General features: G+C 32.1%; 2 protein-coding genes across 2 annotated transcripts; one reads left to right on the top strand and one right to left on the bottom strand.

Moving 5' to 3' along the window:
- Positions 1-1,686: 1,686 nt before the first annotated feature.
- LOC140048108 (actin-interacting protein 1-like) lies at positions 1,687-12,687 on the bottom strand. The gene is made up of 16 exons (XM_072093127.1): positions 12,551-12,687; positions 11,090-11,211; positions 10,583-10,673; positions 7,478-7,625; positions 7,107-7,287; positions 6,767-6,844; positions 6,304-6,390; positions 6,125-6,216; positions 5,856-5,997; positions 5,400-5,480; positions 5,006-5,160; positions 3,902-3,983; positions 3,661-3,768; positions 3,277-3,447; positions 3,033-3,180; positions 1,687-2,695 (listed from the first exon to the last, which is right to left on the bottom strand). The coding sequence occupies exons 1-16, from the start codon at positions 12,564-12,566 to the stop codon at positions 2,586-2,588; spliced, it is 1,812 nt and encodes a 603-aa protein (XP_071949228.1). The 5' UTR covers positions 12,567-12,687; the 3' UTR covers positions 1,687-2,585.
- A 1,064-nt stretch (positions 12,688-13,751) lies between these two features.
- Positions 13,752-21,301, top strand: LOC140047476 (cyclin-J-like). The gene is made up of 5 exons (XM_072092519.1): positions 13,752-13,818; positions 18,895-19,203; positions 19,453-19,737; positions 20,226-20,385; positions 20,968-21,301. Exons 2-5 carry the CDS (start codon positions 18,921-18,923, stop codon positions 21,116-21,118), a joined length of 879 nt encoding a protein of 292 aa, XP_071948620.1. The 5' UTR covers positions 13,752-13,818; positions 18,895-18,920; the 3' UTR covers positions 21,119-21,301.
- Positions 21,302-21,806: the final 505 nt, after the last annotated feature.

The following is a 21,806-nucleotide window of genomic DNA, read 5'->3' as shown; positions in this document are numbered from 1 at the left end:
AATATCCTTTTACGTTGTTTGGGTTGAAAAAATTAAATGTTTATTATTATCCTGAATTAAAAATTATTAACCAATCACAGAACAGCAAGTGATATCATGGGTATACACATTAAAAAATTATTAACCAATCACAGAACAGCAAGTGATAACATGGATAGAAACATTAAGAAATTATAACCAATCACAGAACAGCAAGTGATATACAAACATTTTAACAATTAATCTGATCGATTTCACGCACAAGAAATCAAGATGGAAAGTTTGTTTTCGAGGATGTTAACATGTCTGCAGTTCCCATATCATTTATTTGTTTGTTTTTTTTAATTTTGTAATGGCTCTTGTTATCTATGGCTTCTTTTTCTTTTTTTAAATTTAAGTTTAATCGGTGCATTACAAACATGAAAAATAAAAATGATTATAATTTCAATCAACAGCAATATGAAAATTGTCTGCGTTGTTGCATCTTTTCTGATAATAACAACTGCATCAACTTTTGTATAAGAATTAAATACGGCATGTTTATAAGTCGTGGGCCCTATAATATTTCTTTCTAGATATCCATCATATGTAGATATGTATTTTTATTATGCTGTTATATATAATATTTTAAATATTTTAAATGGTGTTATTATAGATTATTATTATTTAAAAAATGTTTAGATCACAATGGCCAGAAGAAAGAGATGATTTTTCCTAAAGGGTTGGATTTAGATCGTCCTAAACGAGAACGAACGTCATTTTCAGCACATCAGCTTCAACGTCTAGAAGAAGAGTTTATTAAAACTCAATATGTGGTTGGGAAGGATAGATGTATGTTAGCTGCTAAATTAAACTTGTCAGAAACTCAAGTAAGTTGTTTGAAGTTGCCTGTTCACATGTTTTAGAATACCCTTATTATACATTGAAAATAGAAACAGATTGGTTTTCTGGCCTTTATGAAAATGTTAACGACATGGTCAAATCCTGAGTTTTAAGACATTTGTGAAATTCTGATACTCCGAATGTAAGAGACTATGAGTAATAATTACAATAGTTTACCCAGGGAGTTGTTACCTGATTCTATTATATTTACTTTAAAAATGTTTCAGGTAAAGGTATGGTTTCAGAACAGGAGGACAAAGTTTAAACGTGAAAGGACAAAACTAGTTGAAATAAACCACGTTAACGCAGAGAGCATCGCATCACGCAATATTCTTCATATTATTGACAGCACTCGACCCGCATTCATTCCTGCACAAACCAGTTCTTATTAATCATATTGAATGCAGAACGTATGAACTTAGAAGGTAGTCTGGGTTCTAGACGGAGTTTTGACTTAATATTTGTAAAAAAGATAAATATTTTGGCCTCGACAAATAACTACACACTTGGGGCAAGTATATTAAAAAGGTAGCGAGGCCGGGAGATTACTAAAAAAATATTATTATTATAGTAGCCAGATAAAAAGATAAATATTTTTCTGATAAAATGTACGATTATTCAATAAAAACCACGAAAGCACCGCAGTGGTAGTATGAAAGGTTGAGGTTCTCGATTGGGGCGGATTGAGAAGAAGAAACTCAAGTTAAGACCCACTATTTATCTGTATAGGCCTAGTCTTATTTCATCTGCATTTATATTGCAATTATAAATATAAAAAAAATTATTTTATTGGTTTATTGATTTAAAAAAAATGATTTAAGAATGTTGTATTTTTCTGTAAAATGTTTAATACTCTATTATTGTACAGTAGTTTATTATTTATTAGATCTACTCTTCACTGGTTATTAGCAGTTATTAGATCTACTCTTTACTGGTTATTTTGCATAAAAGCAGTTTATTGATCATATAGTTTGTGTTGGTCTAATTACATACATTCATGTGTCTGGATCAATTCTACTATGACGTCATTCTACTTCGGAAGCAGTCGAATTGAAACATGCACATTGACTGGTGGTAAGGTAGTGAAGGCCTCCATCCATATAATTGCGGTACACAGAAATCATTAACACAAAAACATAGGTCTGTTCATTCTCTCTAATACTAGTATGTTTAAGAATTTATTCTGAAATTGAATTTGATTTAAAAAAGAAACGCAAATGTGGTATTGGATTTAACTCTCTATGTTTCTATAATGTGTTACATAAACTAAACATACAAATGACCACGATTTAACGTATATCCAAGAAATGTAATACCAACATTATCAGAGTTGAAATTGCAACCATCTCTTAAAGAAAACAAAATTAAATGCAAGTAATAATAATTATAATAAAGAAGCATTTTAGCACAAACGTAACTTTTATATAATTATAATACAAAACCTAGAAGCTACACTATAGTCTCTTTAATGTAGTACCCTATTCATAACACTGCATCAAATTATTACAGCTGCTGCCTTTATATAAAAATAGGTCATAATTATGATATTTATGAAATCAATAACTATTGTTAATAATATTTATAAAAACTAGAAATAATTAACAGGATGCACATAAATGTTTTAGTTTGTTATTATTAGTTTCAAAATGATTTCACTGTACAGAAATACATATCATTATAAAAATAAGCACTAAAAATGTTGAGGTGTGTTTCCGCATTGTTTCCTATGCATGCTCTATGGTCCATTCCTTAAGACAGCTATCAGCACCAGCTGTTGCAATTGTGTTTTCACTTAGCCATACTATGCTATTAATGGCACCAGTACCATGTGCTCCTATAATGAAAAATATTAAAACAGACAATCACGTCAAGTAAATATATAACAAATTTAATATTTATGTATGCTAAATAAATAGTAAACTAAAAAAAATATATAGTATAATAAGACTGAATAATACATTTATCAAATGGCATGGGAAACATAAGCCTCATATTACCAACAACGTTTTGTTTGCTATCTAATAATAGCAGGGTCAGAGTTTAAAGGTCAAACAATTGGAATTTTACAGCCACTATGACAACCTACAATTAGTCATGTTGAGGTAAATCCTTACTTGTATTTGCATTCAAAATATATAAATAATTATTTGAAATCTGATGAAACAACCTACTTTGTCTCAAAATTGGGTTGCTTGGGTTTTCAATACTCCATATAATAATATTAGTGTCCAGTCCGACAGTGGCCAGGTAACGACTGTCTGGTGACCAATCAACCCTCATTACACTTGCAGTATGGTGTGTCCATCTATTTGGTAATAACTACACACACATTTTAAGGGGAAAAACATATACAAAGTATAATTATAAAAAGTTAACAATTGATTGGTATATAATATTTTCTTGAAGGATTCTTACCATATAAGATTCATCCACCTTATGTACATTGACTGTTTTGTTAGAATTGACAGCTGCAAGGTAAGCTCCATCAGGTGAATAACAAACATCATTCACGCTACCCTTGGCCTCCAGCTCGCTGCTCTTCACAAGGGTATCTCCTTCTATTTTGTAGATGAATACTTTGTTATCCTATAAAAAAAAATAAAAACTTTAGTGATACATCTTTATGTAGATTATATAGTGTGTAGTATAACCATTATTGAGTGAAATTACAGTAATAGAATAAGTATTACACTATTACAAGACGTCATTAGTTATTATTACTTTAGAAGCAACTATAGCATTATAAATAGACATAAATTGCTGTTTAAAGCAGTAGAATTAAATGTACTCATTACTGACCTGCCTTCCTACAGCAACTTCTGTCTTTCCTGGGTGAATTGATGCAGAATATGATTCACATTTTTCTGGTTGACTAAAGACTTTTTTCCCATTTCTTAATAATGTTACCTAAAAATAAAAGTGTATTACTGTATATGCATGATGATATTATTAAGAAAAATTCTCCATTTATGTTGTTAATATTAAAAACAATGAAAAATGCTGGTGGTTCAATCATGTCTGGATTTACAGAGGGACTTACTTCATTAACAGTTGCAACAACTGTTAAGTCTCCAATACAACTCAATCCTTTGGGAACACCATTTGTTCCAAATGATTCATCCCTTTAAAAAGAATACACAATTAAACAATTACTCTAGTATTATTTTTTCCCATCAACTTGTATAAAACTTTTCAAAGGGTTTTACGACTAAAGACAATAAGCTTTTCTCTGTAAGATCCCTGCAACATTGCATATAATGTAAATATATATTGCTTAATAAGTGTGAATGAATAATTGGGTTTCTGATTTTAAATCATAAATAATCTGTACATAAAAAATGTAAAGTTGTAATCTGCAGACCACCCAGTTCAAGCTTAAAGAGTAAGTTGTAATCTGCAGACCACCCAGTTCAAGCTTAAAGAGTAAGTTGTAATCTGCAGACCACCCAGTTCAAGCTTAAAGAGTAAGTTGTAATCTGCAGACCACCCAGTTCAAGCTTAAAGAGTAAGTTGTAATCTGCAGACCACCCAGTTCAAGCTTAAAGAGTAAGTTGTAATCTGCAGACCACCCAGTTCAAGCTTAAAGAGTAAGTTGTAATCTGCAGACCACCCAGTTCAAGCTTAAAGAGTAAGTTGTAATCTGCAGACCACCCAGTTCAAGCTTAAAGAGTAAGTTGTAATCTGCAGACCACCCAGTTCAAGCTTAAAGAGTAAGTTGTAATCTGCAGACCACCCAGTTCAAGCTTAAAGAGTAAGTTGTAATCTGCAGACCACCCAGTTCAAGCTTAAAGAGTAAGTTGTAATCTGCAGACCACCCAGTTCAAGCTTAAAGAGTAAGTTGTAATCTGCAGACCACCCAGTTCAAGCTTAAAGAGTAAGTTGTAATCTGCAGACCACCCAGTTCAAGCTTAAAGAGTAAGTTGTAATCTGCAGACCACCCAGTTCAAGCTTAAAGAGTAAGTTGTAATCTGCAGACCACCCAGTTCAAGCTTAAAGAGTAAGTTGTAATCTGCAGACCACCCAGTTCAAGCTTAAAGAGTAAGTTGTAATCTGCAGACCACCCAGTTCAAGCTTAAAGAGTAAGTTGTAATCTGCAGACCACCCAGTTCAAGCTTAAAGAGTAATTCAAGCCCAAATAACTTACGTAAACTGCTTTGAATTACTATCAAAGCTTTTGACTGTATCATCCATTGCGGCTGTAACAATCTTGTTTTCAATAGCAATCATGCGGTTTATTTGATTTTTGTGTGCATTACCTACAATTTCTTCACATTCACCAGAATCTCTACTCCATGAGCGTAGGTTATGTTAAGAAGTTATACTGAATCTAAATGAAACTGCACTGAAGTGAAAGTATGAATTGGAATATGAATTTTTATATACTGTAGCACATAATCATATTAAATATGCTAAGTTGATGTGGAATAGATGTTTATTATTTCCAATGTATGATGTAGAAATAAAATCACTTCTCAAGCCAAGGAAAAGAAAAGGGTCACAGTGCATTAACAATGACCAGATGACAATAAAAGGATATGGATTCGGTTGTCAAAGCTTCCAGAGAATAGAGTTGATTTGTCATTTGACAGAGTCATTGCAGTAATAGTTTTCTGGTGTCCCTGAAAAATATATACAGTAGATGGAGATAAAGTAAATATACAGACTTTACTAAATTCATTAAATTTGCTACTTTTATAAGGTGCATTTCGTAAAACTTTGACTTAGATCAAAAGGATTGCAGAATGAAGTTGAAGAGTGCATTTGCATTTATCGCCATACTCACACACACAAACACTAGTAAAGTAAGTTCATCTTTAAAATGATACTCCTGTATGTCAATAATAAATATGGCTTGTTGCTCTAACACATTGGGAAAGCAGTGTATATTGTAAGATTTACACACTTGGTTAAACAGGATATTTCACACTACTATAGAAAGCAGATGAAGTAAAGTAATATAACTATAAGTGGTATTGCTTTGCATCAAAACATACCTTGAGTGTACGGATGACTTTGGACGGACTTGAAAAATCAAGGTAGGAAATGTCGCCAGATAGAGAAACAGAAAGAATGTGTTGTCCCTGCCAGAGACAACCAAGCTGTTGGTTGCCAACATCATTGCCAAAGAAATGCTCACTATGAAATATACAAGTTCAAATTAATAATTTGAATCATCTATAACACCAACTGTATACATTTCTAATAATATTTAGAGCACAAAGTCAGATTTAATTGTTAGAAAGAGTTTGAGGTAATGACTTACGCAACCAGTTTGTTTTCAGAAACATCCCAGAGTTTAGCAGTTTTGTCTGCTGAAACTGTCAGCAGTTGTGTGTTGTCTGGGCTCCATGCAAGCTAACAAAGAAACAAGTACAGGAGTTAACTTCATACAGTGGCGCAAAAGCTAAATGATCACTCACGGCTAAACCCAACTTTACTTACAGACATGACTCCACCAGAATGAACTTCTGTTCCTTCACCACCAAGTGGGTGCAATAACATACCATCTTTACCCTCATATAAAAACACCTAAAAGAAAATTATATATTATGTAAACGTAAATGGGAAAATAACCTGCAAATTGCAGCCTACTGGGCTGAATTGCGCACAGGTGTGGACAACACATACCATTACTTTCTACTCCCTTAAGGGTCTGTTTGTGATCGAGTTCTGCCTCCAAACAGTGCTCTTTTGTATGTCCATGACAGGGGCTGAGATGAACCAGGGTAACCCCCTACTCTTCTGAAATATGCACTGGGTTCTTTAAAGTGCACATGAGCTAGATGTGTACACTGGACCCGTGCCGATTATATAGCTTTATAAGTAGACAAGATAATTTGAATTTTTAAAACTAAAGTTAAAATAATTTATTTTTATAGAGAATCAAAATTAAAAAAGAACATACCTTTCTATCGGATGAACCAGTTGCAAAGATTTTACCATCTGATGAGTATCTGACAATATTAACAAAACCAGCATGATCCTAATAAAACAAGTTTAAAAGAATACTGTTTTAGCATTTTTTTTTTTTTATGGAATAGTGTTAAATCAACTCTCACTAAACAAGAAAAAAAAGGGGCTGCCAATTTTTCCAATCAAATGGCAAGAATAGGTGTGTTATAATAATGTTTATATAAATAATGGGAATGTCATAAATAATATAAAACAATTTTACATTTCTAGGATTTTTATCAGATAATCTCTTGTAACATGACCACAGTGCTGTTTAAGTATACTGCACTTACTTCAAGAACTTTCTTGTATTTGAATGGTGGTCCTTCAAACATTCCGGCAGTTCTATCGTCAGATGCTGTAACAATCCTGAATGGACGAGTAGGTCGGTAGGCAATTGAGTTTGTAACCGAACTATGGCAATTTATTGTACCAACTGTTGTACCAGTGTCAGCAAGGAAAACTGCAGCGAATCTAATGCAATTAATTAAGATAACATTTGTATCTTTTAAAATTTAAAGCAGTTATGGTTAAGATTCTATATTTAAAAAATGTTATATGGTCATTACAACTTGTGGACGTGAATAAACTAGTGGATTTAGGAGGACTAAGAAACCTCCTTTCGCCACCTCCAAACATCCTGGATACACTTCATTTTACTTACGACTGTTTCCCAGCACCTGTTATAGCTAGCCGTTTGCTATCATCAGACCATGCGATATCAGTGATTTGGCCAGAAATAGGTTGGTATTCATTTTTAAGAATATGCTCTTTTTGTGTTGTGTCCCAGATACGGACTTTACCGGATATATCTGCAAAATAAAATTGTCATTATTTCATATTCATATTCATATTCATATTCATTTATTATCCAGAAAAATAAAACAAAAAAAATACAAAAAGCATAAATTACATAGAACAACAACAAGCAGAGAAAAAGCGCAGAACACTATCCTGGCGGATTGTCAAAAAGCAAAAAATATCGCTATAAAAGACTCTCCTGATAGTGCTGAAACATTATTAACAATTAACCCAAATAGACCTACCTATGTACTTTAAAACATCCAGTGTACTAAATAACTGTACACAGTAAATACAAAATATAAATCAATGAATACAGTGCTGAGTATTGCCACATTGAATGATATTGAATTTATGTACATTAATAAATTTTGGGAAAACAATGTAAATTGGCAACTGTTGACATTATAATTAGGTATCCCAATGAAAAAATTCAGATTAATTTTTTTACATTTTCTTTCAGTTAACCATAAAGAACTTAATGTAATTAGCATTTTGCAATTTAAATGATTGAAATCCGATTACCCGTTCTAAAGTTATGGTTATTTAAAGTGGTAAAAAAATATACGATTTTTTGCCAAAAAATTGTGTTTTTTGCAGTTGAAATTGGAAGCATTTTTAAAAGGTTATAACTTTTACAATAATTAGTTAAAAGTTTTGAATTTTGTTAAACCTATAGATATCACAGAGTTGTACAACTCTATTTTTTTTGGAGCCTCAACGAAACCTATTTTTTAAATTATTGGTCCGCAAAGTGGTAGGAAAGCATTTAACGCCTATTTTTGCTGGAATTCCCTAAAAAATGAAAAAACTGTAATTTTTCAATGATCTGTAACTTTTGAACTACTGTACTAATTCATTTAATTTTTTTTGTACTTGTTAGAATGTAGTGTATATTTCATTAATAAATATATTTTAGATGTGTATATGAAAAAAAAAAATTTTTTTAATGGTGAAATTTAAAATTATAAAAAAAAAAATGAAAAAGTATGTTAAAAACGGTGTGTACTGTTTCCTTTCTTTTACACTAATTTTCGGTAAGTATAATTATTAGAATATTTTAATATACTTTATATTTATAATTTCAATCATAAATACTATTATATATAACTTTTGAATACGTAAAACAAGATTTTAGGCCCATATGATTATGACACCAAATCTAAGCCGGGCTGCTAAGTAAGATATGCTCTTTTAAGGCAAACGCACAATATGGGTCAAAATAAACTCATTTAAAATAATCAATGTTAATTAAAACAATTAATTGTTTACCTGAATAGTATATATAACATTATAAAAATTGTTTTCTTTTCGTATTATTACGTTATTAAATTGAAATACGGAGCTAAAGTTTAGGCCAAGTCACGGCTTACTCGCGATCAGTAGTCGCTCCCGTTAAAGTATTTCGGTTGCAGTTAATGACTTTCGGCCGCCGTATACAGAGTCAAATGTAACGTTGGTAAATTAGCTTAATAAATTTCCTCGGTACATTTTAACCTAACGCATTTGCATTGTATACTTGCATAATAAATCTTCCGCACATTACATCAATTTTAAGTTGTTAAATTAATGTGTAAAACCAGATATTCTACGACGGAAAAGGACATGTCAATCTCCGACATCGCTGCTGTCACACATCTCGCGTCGAGCCGGTCGAACTCGAGCGAGGAAAACTAAACAACGTGTTCAAAATATGGAACGTACCATTCGCTGATAGGGTGCATTAATGTATTTAACGGAAAACGCCACAACAAACACGCGCGTATTTTAGAGTACAATATTTTACTCACTACAATATTCACCGGATTATAATGGTTGGATCTTTAAAATTTTGAACGGGATTTACGCCTCATGCACCATTTTAAAATGTAGTTCGCACAATTACCATGCACAATACGTTTGTAAACTATGTTTTATCGATTTCAATGTAGATTTAGCTATAATTTAATACCAAAATCCATAATATTTTTCCATAAACGGTGAATCAAAATTGGATTTTTGTCACAAAAATTGACTTTTCGTTACGAAAAACCTATTTATAGAAGACGATTTTTGTATCAAATTAAAGCTTATTTAAAGCCTGATAACATACAACAAAAATTAATCCGCTAGCTCCAATGGTAATCGTGCGATCGTGTTTTGAAAACTGATGGGGATTTTCCGATGAGGTTTTCAACGCGCGGAAATCGGCTCGACGGGATTTTAGAACCGTTTTAAAATCGCATTTTCTCGGCAACTAATTCATTAATTTTAATTATAAACACACTTATACATAGATTAAAACAAGTACTTTCAAACAATATAAATTTTGTAAGTATTAATTAAGATTGAATACGATTTATTTAACATCAAAGTCATACTACTTTTTCGAATTTCGTCAATATTTCAAAAGTGATACCCCTCTGTGCGCTTTCATTGGGATACCTATTATAATGTACATTATATAACACCTAAATAATTCCTGTCATTTGATTGGACGAATGTGGGTCATGGCGTGCAATAGTACGCACTATTAAACGATCGTATACTACTACATTTTCTCGTGTACGAAAAAAAAAATGCGATGGAAGTACATTTCTGGAGAGATATATGTACTAATTTAGATCAAAAAGGCATTTAAATTAGCTTTAGATCGTGTTTATTAAATCTATATAAATATAACATTTAATATAATAATTATTAAAAACCAAATGTTAGTGTTTTAATCAATGTGAATCAACTGTAGGCCTTGGCTAGGGCTACCTTTTATTTGATTCAAATGACAGGGTTAGGGTTATTTAGATGTTATATAAAACAAATAATGAATGTTTTATATTCGTGTAATGGTGGTACAAATAATTGCATTTGGTGAATGATGAAAGGTTAAATATCAACTTGGCTTTGCCTCGTTGATATATAACCTTCATTCATCTCATGCCATTAGTTGTACCATTACACTAATAAACATTCATTGTGTATACTAATCTACCTGCAGAGGCAATGTAGAAGCCGCTAGGAGAATATGCAGCCACAGTTGTATCCTTTGAATGCTGACTGTAAATATCACATAGTGTTGGATTCTGTAAAGATGAAATGATGAGTGTTGGATACATAAAATACAAATTGAAATTGAATAATAGGTTTAAAACAACATACAGTATATGAAAACATCAATCTCAATTTGACTACAAACCACATATCCTTAAGATTATAAGTGAGATTGATGTTTTCATTTTCAACAACAATAAAGAATAACTCAATTTAAATCAATGTGAGAGTACACATTAAGCCAACATAGCTCAAACATGTATTGAAATTGTTATATTCAAAGGTAAATTTAAAAATCACAGACTAGTATTTCAACTCCATTTTGATTGGTGTGTACTATATGTTTATATTACACAAAGGTCAATTATATTTCTGCAATGAGGAATCAGAAAGGATAAAAATTAAACAAAATTCATGGGGTTCTTTGCTACTAATCAATAAAACTTACCTCAATGTCTCTAATAAAAACTGAATTTCCATTACAGTACAGAAAGTTTTTTCCTTTGGGATCTCCACCAAGTTTCATGCTTTTAGCTCTTTCGGTCCTTGGAAGGGCTGCATACAGAGACCCTTTAGAGTGAAACACATTAATAGAGAAAAAAAACAAGTCATGTTCAATGTTGTTCATAGGGTGTTTTAATCAGGCAATACAAAATACTAATATACGTACACCCCACTCACTGGCTGATTAATATGACGTAATGCAATTTTACCATACTATACCTTTAGCAAGCAGAAGTTAGGATACGGTACCATATTTTTAGCCACTGCGTTAAAATAATTAAATATCACAAGATCATTCAATAAATATGTATTGTTAGTATGTACTACTACTTGATAAAATGTTATATCATAATTAAACCCTACCGGGCGCAGATTAGCATGACCCATCGTGGGCTTGATTGATGTGCTTTTATTATGTTCTACCGTCTAGCAGAAACAGGCCTTTTAAGCCTGTTTTCCTGTCGACGTTGAAATACGTTGAGTTGCGTTGAGTTTAAAATCGTTAAAGTTGAAAATAAAATAGCGATGACGATGATCGAGTCGGACCGCCAATATTTACACATTTTTACGCGATCGTTCATAGTTTCTTGGTTCTCTCGAGCGTTGCTGGGACACGCGGACGTGAAGTGTTGCAAAACTAAGGCCGGCCGCGCGCAGCCGGGACCGCGTGAAAATTGAAAAAGTTACGGGTTTTGATGCTTAAACCCAGCCTAGGACATACTTTCGTTGATATCTTAATCTAGGCTTACACTAAAGACAAACATTAAATTTAATTGGTTTAATATTATAATTTAATTTAACTTACACTTGTTTTTTATAAATATCATACCTTAAAAGTGTACAAAAAAGGTGAAAAACATCGTCGCGTTGTAAACATTCAAGAATTGTCAGCGCGTACCTATTTTTTCACAAACTGCAATGACGTAATTTGTGGACCATTTGATTGGTCAGTTTTAACGATCGTAACGATCGTAATCGTTAAAGTTGAATCGAGTTCAACTTTAACGATTTAAGATTTTAACGATTTTCAACGTTAAGTTTTACCCCCTTTTCCTGTTAAATCGTTGAATATGTCAACTCAACGCAACTCAACGTAACTTAACGTCGACAGGAAAACAGGCTTTATAAATGGTTTATTACAAGCAAGAATAATTATGTTGAGCCACACACGCGTTGGTACCCGCTTGGAAATAAGCCCGATCATCCATTATGGGCCCGATCGTCTAAAGAGCTAGTTGTACTAGTTAGTAGTACTAGTAGTATGTATAGATAGAGGCGCCGCCGTAGTAGGTAGGGCCTAGCAAGAAAGAAGGCCTCACTAGCTAACGCCTAGTACGTACCTAGTAGGCCTAGACTACTAGGCCTAACATTTTATTTCAAATGCAGCGCACACTGTAATACTTACTTAACGTCACAGACATCTCGACTGAATATTATTAGATTGAAAAATCGATGTTTTGCGAATTAAGTTCTTGTACCTCCCTCCTCTACTCGAAGGGCTAGTAGTATAGTATACTAGTGGTGTACTGTATTCTACACTTCCGGGTTTATCAGATATTATAATACCCAAATTCCATATTTGGTAGGGGCTGTTCGATGACTTCCTTATTTGGAGACTATCGCTGTTATTAATTCATTTATTTATTCAGAAAATTCTAAATCAAACCGCCCGATGATAATATACTGAAAATTAATCTAATCATAATTCCTTTCATTTTGAAGCGATTCTAGATGAGGAAATCTTGTGGAATGCGAATGTCAATCGTGACATTCATTCAAAGATTTTCGTTGTCTATAATCTGGAAATTTAACTTTCCTTTGCCAATTGCTAATTAGGCATTAAATACATCAAAAGACTGAACAATTAAGTGACCAAACTTTTTTCACTTTTTCCAGACTCAAAATATAAAATAAGAGTTAAAAAAACAAGAGTATTGAAAACTTTATGAAATGTTAAACATTTAAAATAGGCTATTGTTACAATAAAAAATAGATTTGGATAAAATAAAATGTCGATATCTTGCGAGACCGATTCCTAACCCAATAGTCTAAAACCAGTCCGATTAAAATTATATTGCACAAATAAAGGATTGTACCATACTATCTTTCATAATATAATTTAATTTTTGCATGATGATACCTTCTTTGTTAAGTTGTCCACTGTAGCCAATATTCGCTAGCTGTGATGTGCTGGGCTACTCTCTTTTTATTTTCTTTTGATGTCACCCTATAACATAAGGTTATGGGTACTTATGTCAAAATAGTAGCAATGAGTTCCCATTATCGTCTTGTAACAATCATCTTAAAAGGATTTAATTATGGAAAGTTAAAAAGCGAAGCTGTTTTGCGGATTGGGTTCCACCATACCATGGCCTATACGCAGCATGGCAGCAAATGACGAAATTATAATATTGGGGCTCACTATTTTTACCGAAATCGCAAACTAGTCCTATATTTTTAACTTGTTTAATTGCTCTGTATAAATCCTCAAATTGTATAGGTTGGGAACTTGGGATAATTGTATTAATTCAATCACACGTCATGACCTCTCTTCCTGTAAAATGGAATAATCCTTAAATCATTTAATCAGTCACAACCAATGAATTTGCATACAACCTATAACCACATGTTGTGTAATTAGTCTCTTGGAGGGGACTACTAGTACAGTTAAATGTAAGTATTTTATGGCTATTTCAGTATATTTTGTCATATAAATTAATATGTATTTCATGCTTGAACGTTATATTTTACATACCGTAATTTAAGTTTGTACGTATACAAGCTTCAGTAACTGTGATTGTGCTCACGGACCATTCACTCATATACTGGCGTGGTTGTTGCACAAGTACCATGCAATCCGTTTATAGCTTAGATTAAGATCATAATATATATTGTACCTGTTAATTTAAATTAAAAAAAAAAATTACTTATCATTATGGACTTATGTTAACGGTGTGTTTTTGTAATAATAATAACAACAGGCATGACACAATTGTTATAAGCCAAATAAAATTAATAAATAATTGCCAAACAAGTCAGTTGTGTGCGTGTGAACGAAAACTAATTGAAATAGATAATAATAAATAATATATAAACAATATACGACAATCTAAGAAAATCCCAGGGAAGAGAAATATTTGCGTTCTTATAAGATTAGCGATGTTCCAATTACTTTGAATCGACCTACTAGTATAACTCCTCATCCATAATAATATTGATCTTGACACAAATTTAGCAGCCATCATTTCACCAATGAAACTCTGTCTAACCAGATCGTATCATTATTCCATCCTATGGGGGTATAGAGGGGTGGGGGTGGGGGAGGGGGATGGATTTATTCGAGGGAGGGTCATTGTTTATTCAAAGCGGGGGTTTATTCGGATACATTTTAATAATGATATAGAATTCGTTTCTCAAAGGTAAAATTAGGTACATGAATCGTTTTCCTCTTTTTAACAAGATGTTTCTGTATTTCAGATTCCATTCATGTTATATTTTATATGACCAATAGTACAGTTAACCCACTGACCAATAGCACAGTTAAACCGATCCTCTCCAGGTGCCAGTATATACCGTAATGATATAAAACAAAACAACACATCATTATCATGAGACACATTGCAGTGCCTTATCCCATTGTAAATATACATTTTCATTGTTTTTATCTTTCTGTTGTGATGTCATTTTTACTAAAATATCCCTTTATATGAATGTACTAATCAATTTGAGACCAATATTATCACAGCGAATAGCGACGTCAGGTTGATCTTAAAGTGTTCAGACTAGTAAACTGTTCCATACACTTAGGGCTGCAACGTAAGATCTCTGACCCTATTGATTTTGTTTGACCACCCTACCACTTTTCATAACTGCTTGTCAGATATCAATTAAATTCGCTACACATAAACTACATTCAAGGTTTAACATATAATCACACCACAATTATAAAAACAAATGCTCAAATCAATTTATAATCATTAGCTGCGTTTTCATTGTTTGCGTCACTGTCCTTTCAATGGGCAAATTTAATTGTATTTCTCATGGTTTACCACCAATTTCATTTTGATTACGTCATCACGTATAAAAATTTAAATAATGTACTGGTTCGCTTAATTAAAGGTGACCTTCATGTTTAAATTGTACTTAACGGATGTTTTGATGTCATATATGGCCAGATAATTTACTCTTTTATCAAAGCATGGTCAAAGTTAGGTCTATACATTTAAAAGATCATTTAGACACAATTCAGCACTAAGCTTCAGGTTTAGGATGATATATATATATATATAAAGATTTTAATTACACTGTGAAATCAACTGTTGTTCATTCTACTGAATGGGAAGGTCAATTTCTTGAAATAACAGGGTATAACCTGGTGAAAAACATACTCCTTTGGTAATAATATCGCCCACCTAAAGATCTAAATGAAAATTACAATAAGGTCAATTTCTTGAAATAACAGGGTATAACCTGGTGAAAAACATACTCCTTGGTAATATATATCGCCCACCTAAAGATTTAAATGAAAATTACAATAGGTTTATACAGGAGCTGGTCCATGAACTTACACGTTTTGACAAACTCAATCAAGAGATTATTATAACTGGAGACACAAACATTAATGTACTTAAAATAAATGAAAAATAGTGTTTTAGTAATTTTTTTGATACACTTACAAGTTTCAGTTATCCCTATATCACACTGCCAACTAGATTTTCAAACCGAAGTGGAACTCTGATCGATAACGTTTTCTGTAGATTAAATAAATCATCAAATAGTGCTAATTCCGGTATTATGATTAAGAAATTCAGTGACCATCAACCTTATTTTCTATGTCTTGATATACTAAATACATCTCTCAAAAAAGCAAATCCTGTCCACCATGTTAAAAGTTATAATCATAGTGACATCATCAAATGTGTTAATGAAATAGAAAACTCTGACATACATTCAAAATTAGATCATGACCCTGCTTCAAACCCCAACAAAAATTATAATATCATGAATAATCTTATAATGACTGCTAAAAATAAATGTATGCCTTATAAAATTGTAAAATTTAATAAACATAAACACAAAAAATCAAATTGGATTACTAGTGGAATAATCAAATCTATCAAGTTTAGGGATAAACTACACCTAAAATTAATAAGAACACCCCAACAACATCAAATGAGCATGATACATTAAAAATAAATCTTAAAACATATAACAACATTCTTAAAAGTAACATTAGGACAGCTGAAAAAATGTATTATGAATCATGCTTCTCCAAATGTAAAGATGACATTCGTAAAACCTGGTCAACCATAAATGATGTTCTAAATAAAACAAAAAATTGTAGACATTTTCCTGAATTATTTAAAGATGATGATCGATCAATAACAAATCAATTAGAAATAGCAAATAAATTTAATTTATATTTCACAAATATTGGCCCAAACCTTGCAAATAAAATCAATACTGACAGCTGTAACAAATCTTTTGAACATTTTCTCTCAAATAAAACAAATAACTTTAATTTTTAAAATGTAAATGAAGATACAGTTTTGGAAATTATAGATAAATTAAAATCAAAGTCAAGTTGTGGTTGTGATGGTTTATCAACGAAATTAATTAAATCGATTAAATCAATTATAATCAAACCACTCACAATAATTATAAATCAAATGATAAACACAGGGATTTTTCCTGATAAACTGAAAATAGCTAGAGTTATACCTTTGTTTTAAAAATGGTGATAACTCTTGTTTTACAAATTATCGTCCAATCTCGTTGCTCCCTGCAATATCCAAAATTGTTGAAAAAGTTATTTACAACCAATTATATTTCCACTTTCAAATAAATAAATTATTTTACAGCAGCCAATATGGTTTCGGTCAGGCCATTCTACGGAATTTGCTGCACTTGAGCTTGTAGATAAAGTTATTCAACACATGGACAATTATGAAATACCTATTAACATATATTTGGACCTATCAAAAGCATTTGATACATTAGATCACAAAATAATGTTTCACAAATTGAATCATTATGGCCTTCACTCGAATTCACTTAATCTTATGAAGGATTATTTAACTAATCTTAAACAATATGTGGACATTAATGGAACTCAATCTGATATTTTACAGATAACTACAGGTGTTCCACAAGGATCAATACTGGGTCCGCTTTTGTTTATCATACATAAACGATATCGCAAACGTTAGCACTATTTTTAAAACTATAATATATGCAGACGATACAACACTTTTAAGCACCCTCAGGACATGTAATCCAATTAACAACATTCTCAACATTGAACTTGATAAAGTTAGTGAATGGCCTAAATTAAATAAAATATCATTAAATGTGTTAAAGTCGAAGTATATGATATTTCATATGAGTAAACGTCGTGTTGATACGTTAGATATAGAAATTGACAATGTTAAGATTCAGCGGGTTCATAATTTCAACTTCCTTGGTATAATTATTAATAAACGTCTAAATTGGAATAGCCATGGTGATTATATTTCAACTAAGATTTCCAAAACGATTGGCATTTTAAATAAACTTAAGCGCTTTATCCCAGAAAATGTTATGAATATTTTATATAACTCTTTAGTTGTTTCGCCCATAAATTATGGTATACTGGTTTGGGGTTATGCTTGTGAAAGAGTAACAATATTGCAGAAGAAAGCTTTACGTATTTTTACTCAAAGTAAATACAATGCCCATTCAGAACCTCTTTTAAAAAAACTCAGATTTCTAAATTTAAGTGATATTCATAAACTATGCCATTAAAATTTTACTTTAAATATTCAAATAATATGTTACCTGATTATTTTCAAAGGTTTCCTTTAGAACTAAATTCAGCTTTACACTCGTATAACACACGTATTAAAGACAACTTTCATTTTGTGAGGGTCAATCATGAGTTTGCAAAGAAGTGTATTAGGTATAGCCTACCTTTATTAATTAACAATACTGTCAATTTGATCACTAAAAAGGTAAATACACATTCTTTAAAAGGTTTTTCTACATATTTAAAAAATAATTTTATTTCAGAATAATAAATGATGATTTATGTTATATCCAAAATTGTTATGTATGTAATAGAGATGGGTTGTAGCTGAACTGATATGATTTGTTGATTTTATGATTTGTTAATTTTTAAATTATATTACATACAGAATTATATATTATTTAAAATGTTTGGGTGGCTTCCATGCATGCGGCTTTGGCCTTAATGGAAGTCTCCCTGGTCCTTTTGTATATTTTTTGCTTTGTATTTTTGTTTTATTTATGGATCAAAATAAACTGATTTGTGACTTGTGACTTTGTGACTTATATACCAAATGTCCGCGAACATAATGCAACATTTATGTGCAAGAAGGATGTGTGCATAGGTGATACATATAGGATGATATATATATATATCAAATGTCTGCGCACATAATGTAACATGTATGTGCAAGAAGGATGTGTGCATAGGTGATAAATATAGGATGATATCAAATGTCTGCGCACATAATGTAACATGTATGTGCAAGAAGGATGTGTGCATAGGTGATAAATATAGGATGATATCAAATGTCTGCGCACATAATGTAACATGTATGTGCAAGAAGGATGTGTGCAAAGGTGATAAATGACGATGTCTTGCAGTCGTCTAACATTATATATCCATATCTTATAGTAGAACTTCATTCTGACATCAATTATCGATGATATAATATTGTAATGTTTATAACTTGAATTTAATTGTAGGTCTGCCATCAAAAAGCCTCAACAGCATGACACTGATACGAGATGAGTGGACTGATCCCGATCTGGCTTGTGACATCCACCATACCCTCAAGGCAAAAGAAAAGCAGTTGGCTGCATTTAACTGCAATTCTCCGCAGATTGGTCTACGAAGATTTCTAGTTGATTGGTTGGCTATAATTTCCGAGAAGTACGATATATCAGCATACACTTTACATCTGGCAATATATTGCATGGACAGGTTTATGGACAAGTATGATATTAAAGAAGCAACATTGCATCTTGTTGCCCTTTCCTGTCTTGTTATTGCAAGTAAGTAACATAATTAGTGCGGCAGTGAAACAAACATGCAAAATAAAATATTATCAGCAAATTTAGTACCCTGATCAACCATCAGATGTAATGACAAAAATGCAACATATGCCAGCTAGAAGTCTTTAGCGTGTACTTCTCTCTATATATTTGAGAATTTGATGAACGTTATAATGGCAATTTAGGTTTCATAGTTTATGATGGTAATTAAAAACCACTGTGGGTAAACCTTATGATTTGTTTTGACAGCAAAATATGAAGAAAAAGAAGAAAAGGTTATGAGTCTATGCAATTTTAACAGTTGTGCTTACGAGTCCGACAAAAAGAGTGATTACTTAAAAATGGAAATTCTTCTGTTGGAATTTTTTTCTTGGAAAATTTCAATACCGACCGCTGTTCATTTTATGGACTACTACATTACTGATGCCGTTTGTGATAGAGATCTACATGCTGGGCAACCTCTGACATCACTATCTGATGCCGTCACATACATGAAGAAGTACACCAAATATTTCTTAGATATTTCACTTCAAGGTATTTGTTTGAGGAATTAAACATCTATATTACAGGCATAAGGAGTCGCTGCCTCGTTCCAAAATCAAAGCAGAGCAAACGTATAGCGTCTCTGGTGTGAATATGGAGTTGCAGGTGTTATCTTTCGTTCTGATAATAATAACAACAAATAAACATGATTTTAAACACCGAAAAACGAATGTGTTTGTGCGAGCTCTTATACTAATTCCTCATATCTCATATCCAGGTCTTATACTCAGGTATTAATGCATAACCTCGGGTAATTAGTACTGATAGAATGTTTTGTTAACTAACTATTTTGTTTGTAGTGTCTACATACAAATATAGCATGTTTCCTAATGATTCAAGAGAGAATAGTTTACGAACATACATACGTAAGCAATAATTATTTTATATAAACCTCAGCGGCGAAATGGAAACGAACCGTAAGTGTATACTCACCGATGTTTAAATCATTTTATTAACCTAATAATTTTTTCCAACAACAGATCATGTATTTTCAAGTTGTATGCCGTCACTTGTTGCTGCGTCTTGTATTGCTGCCTCTCGTGTCTGTCTAAAATTGACTCCAACTTGGACAACGAAGCTTAGGAAACTTACTAAATATTCATGGGAACATATTGCACCTTTAATCGAAACGATGCTCATGTGAGTATTTATTATGTTTTGATTTATTTAATTTAATTTATTTATTCAGGTTGATACAAACATGCAGACCAAATGCTGAAATTGTTGGGTTGCATGCTGTATATTTTGTTAATGTTTTTAAAACGTTTTAAACCCAAAATAAGTTTGTAACATTCACGCACTTTCAGCAATCCATTTGCCTCTCGTTTGTTTTATTCCCACTATTTAAATTTTAATATGTTTTACAAACTAAGTGTAGTCTTCCATGGCTCATACTGATTACATTTATACATTTTTTGTATTAGTATTCCCGTTTGTATTTAATTTCATTTATTATATCCCTCATCACACATTACATGGTTTAAAGTTGTAGGCGTTCAAGTTAAAATACAGACACAGAAATACAATTACAAGAAAAAAACAATTCAGTAGTTAAAGTTGTTAGAAAAGGTTAACATTTCTTAGTCATATTTTAAGAACGTCTGTTGTTTTCATGGAATAATTTGTGATAGCATAGGTCTTTACTATTAACGCTTTAAAACTACTCATCATAAATAATAAGGCGTGAGAGAAAATTTGACACCTTGATTTGTATGTTTTCAGTGCACATGAAGTAGATGAGAAAGCTGCCGAAACTAGTTCTGATCATTCTACGGCGAAAGTAGTTCTTCTACCAACGACCCCAGCAAATGCATCTACAGTTGGGACTTGGCATGATATGATTAAACCAGATTCAATAAACAGAAAATCATAGATAGGCCTAATTGTGTATTGTTAAACAGATGTTGAGTTTAAGCTGACATGCAAACTGTTTACATTATGAGTGATCCCACATTGTTTTACCAATGTTTATCTACAATCATCTGATAAAACTATGTAAAATAGAATTAATTGATATTATTACCTAAACTAAGTTGACCTTAAATCAGTAATTAAAGACACACCTTGTTTAACCAATTTTGATCCTAAATCATGTGTGACTTTTACTTGTCTTTTAATTATCACTGTGCGCAAGTACAACCAAGGTTATAGTGGCGCACAGTAATAAACTAATGATTGCGAGGGCAACCCGCAATCACTTGATTTATTATCACTGTGCGCAAATAGGCCTACAACCAAAATGGGTATAGTAGCGCAAGTGGTAAACTAAATTCTACAATTAATATCACTGTGCGCAAGTACAACCAAAATGGATATAGTATTTTATTAGTAGGGTAAAAATGCCCGTTGGACCCTACAAGTGCGAGCCACACGACAAAATTCCGTTTACATTGTAACTATTACCCTCTGGGATATTTATAGGCCTACAGAAACACGCACACCATGCAGAGATCGAATTGATACGCCCTCATCTTTCTGTATTTTATTCACGAAGCGGGATCTCTTCGGAGATTGAGGGACTAGTGTTGCTTTCCTCGCCGTACCCCACGCCGAGAATGTCA

This window comes from Antedon mediterranea, chromosome 4, assembly GCF_964355755.1.
Source record: "Antedon mediterranea chromosome 4, ecAntMedi1.1, whole genome shotgun sequence".
NCBI lineage: Eukaryota > Metazoa > Echinodermata > Crinoidea > Comatulida > Antedonidae > Antedon > Antedon mediterranea.
Note: the sequence above shows the minus strand (reverse complement) of the source record. Positions and strands in the feature narration are given on the sequence as shown.